General features: G+C 38.0%; 1 protein-coding gene across 1 annotated transcript; it reads right to left on the bottom strand.

Moving 5' to 3' along the window:
• Positions 1-364: 364 nt before the first annotated feature.
• On the bottom strand, positions 365-8,750 carry LOC114057918 (nephronectin-like; the record flags this gene model as incomplete). Its single annotated transcript, XM_027884741.1, has 4 exons — positions 365-2,337; positions 4,238-4,494; positions 8,181-8,279; positions 8,655-8,750. Coding segments are annotated over 4 exons (548 nt in total), but the record flags the coding sequence as incomplete, so codon positions are not given.
• Between the last annotated feature and the right edge of the window lie 1,708 nt (positions 8,751-10,458).

Below are 10,458 nucleotides of genomic sequence, written 5' to 3'. Positions count from 1 at the left end.
AGGTTGCTATTTTAACCAGGGAATCTTAATAGGTATCGCAATATGTGGTCAAGACCATCTTCATCCACTGTACAGTTTGTACAGGTTCAGTAGTCTGAAAACTATGGGAGCTGCTTCTTGTAAAATGAAGCAGAAGCTCTTAAATTACCTGTGAAACTTCTCTTTAGGAAAGTTAGGTTGAAAATTGTCATTCTTCCTTTTGAATAATACATATAATGCTCTCATTATATTATAGTGAAATGTATCTTGATTTTTAAATCTCGTAACAAGGCCTATTTCACTTTGGTTGTATTGTCATCTTTTGGTTCATTTCACTGCAATGAAAATGAGAATTTCAAACTAAAAATGAAAACAAGGTTTCCAATTAGTAGTAAGTAACAGTCTCCTTTACTGATTACTTTAAAATAAAGACAAGGTATTTCAACTATTCACAAATATTTCTGACATATCACAAAGTAATGTAAGAGAAAAAGATCATGATCATATTTGAAGCAAAACAGTTTAAAATCTAATGTTTACAAATGCCTTGGGTTTTTGCTTTTCAAAATGTTTGCTGGTACAGTTTTGCAGGAGATTCTCTATTTGGTCATGTACATTTCTGCTATACACACTCTGCTTTGTCCTGGTGGACAAATGGGAAAAGTATTTTCAAAGTGCTACTTCATCAGAAACATCTAATATGACATCTAATGGTTTTGCAATTTTATCTCTGTGGACTTTGTGTAAGACTTTGCATGAATTTTTTTAATGATGGTTTTATAACATGATATGCAGCTGACATTTATTTTACACTGTATTTAAATATTCAAAAGATCTGAGACCCATTTCTTCTATTATGTACATTTTGAAGCTTTAAGGCTGCACCATTAGCAACATTTTACGACTCTTGTCATTTTCTTAAATGTTACAATTACTTTGTCAAATTTAGAATAGTTAGCAGTGATTATGATGCTGCCTATTGAAAAAATCCCAAACCAAACAGAAGAATTTTCTGGGAAACTGCACACCATATGCATGATACATAACTAAATAATTAGTCTAAAGTTTTGATAAATACTTATTTCCAACTAGAGCTAATAGTTGTTCTAGTTCTAAAGGATAAAATTTTTATTATATACAGAAGATTGGATGGAATATGGACACTTGACAAAGATCACTCAAGGCATTTCATGGTCTGAATTGTTTGTACAGCGTTAATGCAGCTGCCCTTTTTTGCTTATTGTTTAGGCTTGTGCCACCCGTGGGAAGGGAACATTCCTGATGGTGTCAACAGGCTCCACCTTACAAGATCCAAGTTCATCTTCTCCCTGCTGCTCAGTTTGCAACTGAACCAGGAGATTCTTGCAGGATTGAGAGCCTTGCTTCTGAGCTAGATGCAAACTGGTACACCATTATCAGATGCCAGTTTATATCAGGTGAGTGTTTGGTCTTTTGCCCTCAGGACATTACAACATGAAGAACTGCACCAGCATTTTTCAATGAGCACCATTAACTGACTTTGGTAACTTGGCATCACCAGCGGTATTGAAGAACTCCTGTCTTGTACAATAAGAAGTACAGCTGCCAATTACCTTGCAACTAGAGTCTGTAAATATTAAAAACATAAATATGTTAACCATACACATATACACAAAACATGGCAGGAGCAATATTACAGGATGCAATGCCTACTCTAGATAACTGGGTTTTGTTAATACAGATGCAACAGCAAAATAAATGCTATTTAATACAAAGCAAACCCTTCTTCAAAGGTTAGTGGCAGAAAGCCAAAGTTCAGGTCCAGGCTTTCACTGATCCGGTGTGACTCAAGCTAGATCAATCCCACTGTCTGTTAAATCTAATCAATGAAAGACTAGCACTGTGGGAAGTTAATGATTATCAGTTAACACTAAAACTTTGAGCTGGAGCTTCCTTCTGCCACCATTTGTAATTAATTCTCCCTTTTTCATGAGTGCTCTTTCTGTGAACACTCACCACAGGGGATAAAGTTATTACATAGAAACTATGTAATTAAGGGTAAAGGATTAATAGAAAGAACCAGCCTGAGATTGGATTTCCTGAATCCTGGGAGGTGCTCTCCACGTATTTAAGTGAAGTTTCCATGAGATTGCACTTAGCAGACCACTAAGAAGTTGTTGCTCTCCCACTTTTTCTTCTCATTCATGCAGTTGTGTTTCAAAGCTTGGTAGGAATTGCATGAGAAGGGCTAGAGGAGATGACTGTGCTGGTCCATTGTCTTTGCTAATGCTCTTCAGAGCAGCGTCCTCTCCTCAAGATCACATCATCTAGGCCAATATCCCCAGTTCTTCCTTTCCCTTTCTCTCCTTTGAAAATAACCTAGGAAGAGAAACAGAACACTTTGAGGGGGGGGTGAGGAGGAAGTAAATTGAAAGAAGCATTGGTTTAGAGAGCCTCAACACTAAGAAAGCAAAAGCCTAAGAACGCTCAGGCAATCATAACTGACCCACAAAAGCCTATTTACTCTGCTTAGAATTATGGCTGCATTTTCCTATTTTTGATCCTCTCCCTTCTTCTCTTTGGCAGATCTTTGTGAAGAAGCAGTAGTTCAAGACAGAGCGGCTCCAGTTAGGCCACCTGCTGGGGTGAGATGAACTTCCGCAGAAGAGAATCTTGAGGGCTTTCTACATATCATCTCTGCACTGTTTCCACTGTCACTCATGGAAACGTGAAATCCTCTGTGTTCTCTAAAACGCTGCCTAGAAGAGGAGCTTTCCATTGCTAAAGGACATTGCAGCTGCCTTAGTTGTGGGAACTAGAAACACCCCTCTTTTATTTAACCAATTTGGGGTCCTGCAGTCTCATGATAATCTTCAGAAGCACTGATTCCTTTTGAAATAGTGGCAGAACTTTGGGCATGGATTTACATAGATCATCAGCAGTCCAGATTTAGCCTAAGCAGAAGAAATTCAACACACAGAAGGCCTGACTAAAAGGACTGGAGCACAGATTAAATATTCAGAATGGCCAGCTGACTTTAAGAAACACAGTAGTAGTCACCTGTGCTTCTTCTGTGGATTCCAAAGCCTAAATTATTTAATATGGTTTGATGTTTTAATATGTTTGACCAGGGCTTAAAAATTATTTGATGCCTACAGCAAAACATTGTAAGAGTCTCCTGTTATCATTGAGCTGGGAAGAGTTAATACTGCCAGAAATGTGAAACTTAGCAAGAAAAAAGGTAAGAATATGGCAAATGTATTGTTCAGCTGTTACAAATGTCCACATTCTCAGTCTGACACTCATTTACAGGTCATAAACTCAAGTGTCTTTGATACTGTTGCTGAGGTAAAGTTTTCGGAAAATTATCTGTAGTAATTACACCCTTAATAGTAATTTTAGGACTATATACTGTGTATGTCTTGTAGTCTGCTTCCACCGTGAACATTATGATGTGTGAACTTTTCACACCACCTGATATCTAAGTCAGAATAAAAACAGGCCCTGAAGCACCCAAGCCAGTTCTTCAGATCTGAAATAGAAACTACCATCAAAGGTAAGCAGAGGCTGAAGAATAACACTGAGCTTTTGATATCAGTTTATCCCCCAGTGTTTCTAAGATTTACAGGTATTAAAAGATTCTCCACGGCACTTCAGTCATCTTTTTTTGATTGCACTAAACCATTTTGTATTACAGGCATAGTTAGGTCATAATTTACCTCCTTGGCCAGATCAGCTGCAGTAGGTATGCTGAAGAGCATAAAGCCACATGTGACTACACATGTTAACCTCCCTGCATTACCAAAAACTACTTATTTTCAATATCTTTCCCCTGGTTTAGCCAGTTACAACTAATCCACAGGGGATGATCCTTCCTATTTCACGGCACTGCATTATTCAAAGCATTGTTCACAGGGAATCTTGATATAAGCTTTTGTGAAGTCTACGTACAGTTTGGCTCTGTCCATTAGGCTGCTTTTCCTATATGGTGATTCCCTTAAAATGGGCTGTACAAGGTAGATCAGGAAATCACAAAACAACGTGAGTTGTGAGCTATTGGTGTAGGTGGGGTTTCTTTTTTTTTTTTTTTTTAATAAAACTAATTGGAAAAAAAAATTACTGTCATATCCTTGATATGATTCCATTGGCAGGAATCAAAGTTGTAAAACACAGACTGAAATTGGACCCAGAAGACAAACAAACTAGTACAACACCATTTAAGTGCCTTCAGCCTCTCATGCAAAAAAACCCACAAAGCAACGCAAGCATCAGTACTTACACTCTTGATGCCTAGTCCTCGTAAAGTTATGTGCGTCTGTCTCCAGCCATGGCCCCCGTTTCTTCCCCAAACAGCTGGTCCGTGAGCACCATTTTTCCTTACAAAGACTTGGAGGGCACCAGAGTGCAGTCCAGGCACCTTATGCCTAAACGACAGGCACAAGTCTCTGGCCTGAGCCATGTGATCCAAGGGGAGGATAAGATGTGCCGCTCTTCCTTCTTTGCCTTTGGGATCAGAGATGGTAAGATATTGTCCCCCTGCAGCGGAAAAAAAAGAGTTATTTGGGGGTTTGGGGGGGTTTTTTTGCATTTTTTTTGTTTGTTTTGGTTTGGTTTTTTTAAATTCTAATTGCTTGCAGGACCAAATGCAAAGGAGTTATTAAAACATTAATAAATAAAGGGCTCCACAAGGTCCAGTGAGTGTTAAATAAGGCATACAGAACCAAGATTGGTGCATCTGCCTTCTGCACGGTAAGATTTACAGTGCTGCTCTTCTCTTTACATTAGTACCTGGCTACTAGGTGTCGCCCATCTGATTTCTTTTTGACAAGGCAAATAATACCTCTCTTGAAAACTAAAATTTCATGTATTCCTTCATTTCTGACAACCCCTTGGTGACTGCATGACTTTAAACCCACAGTGGCATTAAAGCCACTGTGTGAATTGACACATCTTTCAAGCTGCAGTGTTTTGCTCTCGAATAGAGGAAGAAAAAGGCCAGAATAAATGCTTTCATATAACTGAGCTATGATTCTGTCCCTTTCCTTTTGTTTGGGAGCTGTGTTAACAGGTTAAGTCTCAAAGCATAACTATTTGCAACCATGGATAGCCTTTTTTATTTAATCATAATTTAAACTCTTGATCTGGATTAGATTCAGAGAGCTAGAAGTAGTAATGATTTCAATATGGCTGTTAACCCTGAAGTCTACTCTAACAGTAGGAAGTTGTCAGTGAACAAACATCTTAATTCAAAACCCTATCATTATCTCTGATCATGTGTGAAGTAAAGGTGCCTTCCAGAAAACACTTGGAACATGAGAAGCTGAGAATCTCAGGTATGGCAACATCCCTTAAATCTTAAAAAAAAAAGAAAAAAAAAAGGCACTTTCCACACCAGCACTCAGAACTGCACTGAATGAGACTTCACATCTTGGAGGAAACCCACACCTGCATTTGTTCTTTGCACTTTTCATTAAAAGTTTTGCAAAGTGGATGGTAACTTTAAAATCGGAAATTATGAAATGGAGGAAGGTTCACTTTTAAAAATTATAAAAAAAACAAAAAAACTTCTTATCTTACACTGAACCCAAGAATCCTTTTTTCTCCACGAGATCAGATTTTAGATTTTTTTTTTCTAATCAAAAATCCAAGTTTAATGAACTTAATAAAAAAATCCGTGTGTTTTAATGAACTTAGGGTAAAGGTGGTATTTAGGGTCCTTAGCTGAAACTGATGATGTACAAATATTGGGAGTTTGTAATATTGTTGACATACACAGTCTTCACTCAATCATAGGGTAAAAAAACATTTTCTATTTAAATTGTCTCCCTGCTACTACTCGACCCGAGCTGTACTTTTTAAAAGCTTCTCTTTGGAAGTCACAATGATTTCCCTCAAAAGCTGTGAGGTTTAATGACAATTAAACCAGGGCAAGTCACACACTTAAAAGGAAAGCCAACCTTGTCTCAAATTCACTACTTCTACACAGGTTTTAAAGTATTTTGGTCTCAATGAGATTTAACAAAGCAAAGTATTAGGGTGCTGTCTGGGCCCTTGGACCAGCATCTGTTAAAGCCTTTTGCTGGGTATTCTTTCAGATTTCCTTTTTTTTTCTTTTTTTTTTTCCTCCAGTATTGTTTTTGCATCAAGGTCATTAACCGCTAAAATAAGCATAATAGAGTTTAAGTAACTGTACCTGTTTGCTGAAGATACAATTATATCACCATAAAAGTACTGACTTGACTCATTAACTGTACTGGTTTCAGATAGTTACTGTGACTGAATCCAATCAATAGGAAGCAGATTTAGGTAAGCCCAAAGCCAACCTATCTGTAGGCAAGCCCCTGCAGGAAAAGGTCCACTCAAATCAGCGTTTTCTGCATGCAAGATAAGCTTATAAGGCTTCAGCACAGCACCTTTCAAAATGCAGATTCTGATAAACCAATAAATAGCAGACTTTGAAAGGTGAAAGCAAACACTCAGGAACAAGCTGTGAAAATAAATCCTTGCAACAAGGTATTCCAGACAGGAGGGAGTGGGTGGGTGACTTCAAGGGACTAGTTTTAACAGGTTATGTCAACAGCAGCAGAACATACACAGGAAACAAAAAGCTGAGCTTGTCCCTGGCTACTGGAAAGCAACACAAGAGAAAAGTCTGACAAAAAAAAAAAAAAAAAAAAAAAAAAAAAAAAAAAAAAAAAAAAAAAAAAAAAAAAAAAAAAAAAAAAAAGTTAAAAATCATAGTTTTGGAACTTAATATATATTAACAGCAATTTTTGAGTATAGATAATAACTATGCTTTGAATGACTGACTTAGAAAGAAAGCATTTTTTAAGCCATTGTTTAAAAAAAAAAAAATAAAAGGTATGACTTCTGTGTGATCATTTTTTAAATACCAGTCTGCAAGCAGGAGACAGCTACGTGTTTTCTCATCTACAGGAGGAAGGAGCTCTGCTCTCCAAGTCACTCACAAGACTTTAAGTGTCATAAGGAGCACCCAAAATACTGGACAATGCCTGTGTGTGGGGAGGGGGCCTGCCCAGCAAGTGAAGACAGCACTTCCCCTTAGCGAGGTAAACAGCCTGGAAAAGGTGCCAGGTCACCTGCTGCGGTGGCAAATGATTGTCTCATCAATGGCAGCATAAGGACAGACATCTGTGATGAGGTGGCACGTAAGGAAAATGGCTCTCGGTGCTCTCACCCTCCCTCATCCTAACCTATAACACTGTACGCCCTGAGAGCGTGGTTCCTTCCTTAGTCTGCCATCCCCTCACATAATGTGAGCATTGTGCACTTCAAAGGCTGCTCTTCTGGGTATGAAGTAATCCCATCATTACAGGGAGCCAGGGATGTGTGTCTAATCCCCGCACCACACCATGGGGCAAGCCCTGCTGGGGGGAAGGGTACGCAGGCAAGGACAGCCAACCTCTCAGTGCCGTACAGTAAAATCAACGGGGGACAGGATACATGCAAGCTCCCAGCAGTGTGGATGTGCACTTCTCCTGGGGCAGCAGAGGTGTGTGAGGGGAAGGGTTGTTGCTTCAGCTGACCAGCATTGTCGATGCCAGTTCTCTCCTGTTCTGCAAGCCACTAGTACACGCTCCCCTGTAGTGTTCTTTGTAAGGTCACTTTCTGCCATCTCAAACAATCCCATTTGCAGAAGCCTCTGCATAAGAGCATTTAACTTCTCTGCTTTCCAGCTACTTAACATTTTTTTTACACACAGGTTGCTGTAGCTTGGAGTAGAATTCAATAATATCAAACTGAGAGGTTAATCTAGAACATTATATTTGGCAAGAGAACAAAGACTGTTTCTAGCACTTTCTGCAATTTTGCTAGTGATAGAGAAATAATTATGTTTACACGGCAGTTTGAAAAAAAAGTTTTGCTTCACCATAAATAAAAGTTGTTCTCTAGTTCATGTTTTTGTTCTATCACGTTCTTTTAAGAAAGATAAACTTTTGCTGAATACATTTACTACTCCTTCAGAGACATTCCTAATTTAAAGATAACAGCTATGATAAAAGTGCAAGTTTTCAACTGCTATTTCATGTTGGGAATCCTCAATTTCGATTTTTATATACAGAAGTGGTGTGGGTGTGAAATATATTCTGGAACTAAAGGGAACAGAAGCTGTGTAATTTGTTCTGATGCAGGAACCATCATGAACCTCAAGCCTGGGTGGTTCTGCAACTGCAGGATGTGATCATACACAGATAACTTACCTGACCCATCTCTCACTGGTTCCCAGTGCAAGTCATCATCTTTGTCCTTGATCCATCCACACAGTCCACTATCAAAATTACAGCTGTGTACCAGCACACCTGGCAGAACAGAGCAGGAGGTCACAAACAAAATTGATTTGAATTGTTTTGGTTTTCAACTTCCCGTATGGCTGACACCAGCAAGTAAATATGAAAATTAAATGTAGAAGAAGAAGCCCCAGAAAAAGAATCTGAAAAAATACTAAAACAACAAGAAAGACACTTTTATTAACAGTTCAGACTATTTTTGTGCTAAATTTGTTAGGAAATAAAACTATAAAGGTTCACATAGGCAGTGGTTTGGGGTTTTTTCTTTTTACAACACATAGTTTAAACAAGTGGCTTAAGATGTAGGAGTCATGTAAAAACGTATCAACCCCCAAGAAATAAAAAAATCCTAAACCCTAGGCCTTGAATACAAGACATAGTCTTTACCTGGGTCGTCGTTTGCTTCAAATTCATCGGCAGTAATCCCTCTTTCAATTTCAAGTATTTCAAACAGATTATTGCTCACTCCAGGCTGGCGTGGAACTGTGAGAAAAACGAATAAGATAAGGAAGTAGGTCACTAACTAACTTCATCTATCTTTAAAAAAAAAACAAAAAAAAACAAAAAAAAACACAGAGCAGCTTTGGACATTGTGCTTTTCTTGAAGATTTCAATATATTTAATTATATTAGACATGAAGACTCATATGTGATTTATGCCTATGTGATTTATGATTTATGTCGTAACATTTAAAGGTGATTCCAAGTCTCCTAAAGGCTCTTTGAATGAAAGCTCCTTTTTAGCCACGGGGGGAAAGCTTTAACCTTGAAGCACACTATTTCTCTCCAAATGTATTTTTAGAGATAGTGGTTTCTCAATAATATAAAGCCACATTAAAGCCCTTGCTCAACCTTTCCACAGGCATTTACAGGAGAACCTCAACAGGAGGCAGCAGTACTTGGAAAAGAAACTTAAACTTTGAAATACAGCTGAAGGTACATCCATCCATTTGCAAAGAAGTAGAGCTCCCTAAACAATTATCAGGATTGTAATGAGAGTTGAGAAGGAGGAGCTCTATTGGAAGCTGGACTTCAACTGCAATTATACTTTTTGCTTTCCAGCACAATCTGTCCCAGCTGCATGGCCCAGAGGTTATTAGACATTCAGCGTCCAGGACAACCTGAAATTTAAGAGGTCTTTGTGGGAATGATGGCTGCCAAAGTCAGGTGGCTGCAAAGACTCCCACATAGTTCTGAAGATGCTGTGCCAGTCTGTGTAAGTCTCCAGAAATAACACGCAGTTGTCTTGCCTGATGGACAGCTGTCAACTAAACAGACTGCACTGAATAGAGCTGTCTTGGAAAATTCCTCTTTTAGAAGCAGGTCTAGTGCATAATTCATAACAGTAGTAATGTGTTTCAGACATGTCCTTAGATGTTATAGGCACCTCTGACACCTAAGGTATTTGTAAGGGCCTTATCTATTAAAAACTTGACACGTTTTCCTTTTGCAGTGCTAAAAAAACTATCTTAATGCCTCAATAGACTTCTGAGGCAAGAGGGAACAAGAAAAATTGAGACAACTGAAATAAAGTACTATTGTTTTGAGAAAATCAAATCAAAAGGTAAGAAGGAACTTCTTTTGCACTAGGACAAGATGTACTAGTACTTCTACACAAGTTCCTCCAAATTCAGAAGACAGAAAAGCAAAAGATTTTTGAAATCAGGACAAAATAAGTGAATAGTAATGTATTTTAAAAGTACTCTTCTAGGCTAAATATCTTGAATTGAAATTTTTTATAATAAAAATAAATAATTAAAAACCTTGAGTCTGTAGGAAACTGATTAATTCCTTATAATAGTAATTTTCTGAATTATTAAGTCTCCCTTTTGTTTTCTTGTTCTTTCCAATACTTTGTAGATTTTAGATAATGTCTACTTGTAGTCTAGGATATTAATGCTCAAAACAGCTTCAGACTTAAGGCTGACGTGGGTAGTAGAGGACTGTTAATTTTTAAAGATACCTTGTTTGTAATAGTATTTTTACTGTTTTGTTTCACCCGGGATTTTTTGCCTACGTTATTGAAAACTTTGAGATTTTACATGAAAGAAACCTTACAAATGGGCACAGTCCACACCGCCCAGGCCAATAATTGCCCTGCAGTACACTGACACACAAATACCGTATTCAATTATATAAACTAAAAAAAAACCTAGCCACTACCTAAGGCAGCAAAGAAATCAAACAGGAAT

Source organism: Empidonax traillii, unplaced genomic scaffold (genome assembly GCF_003031625.1).
Source record: "Empidonax traillii isolate 1590-97213 ecotype Southwest subspecies unplaced genomic scaffold, ASM303162v1 scaffold154:size1206225, whole genome shotgun sequence".
Classification (NCBI taxonomy): Eukaryota; Metazoa; Chordata; class Aves; order Passeriformes; family Tyrannidae; genus Empidonax; species Empidonax traillii.
The sequence above is the reverse complement of the archived record's forward strand: the minus strand, read 5'-3'. Positions and strand labels throughout refer to the sequence as shown.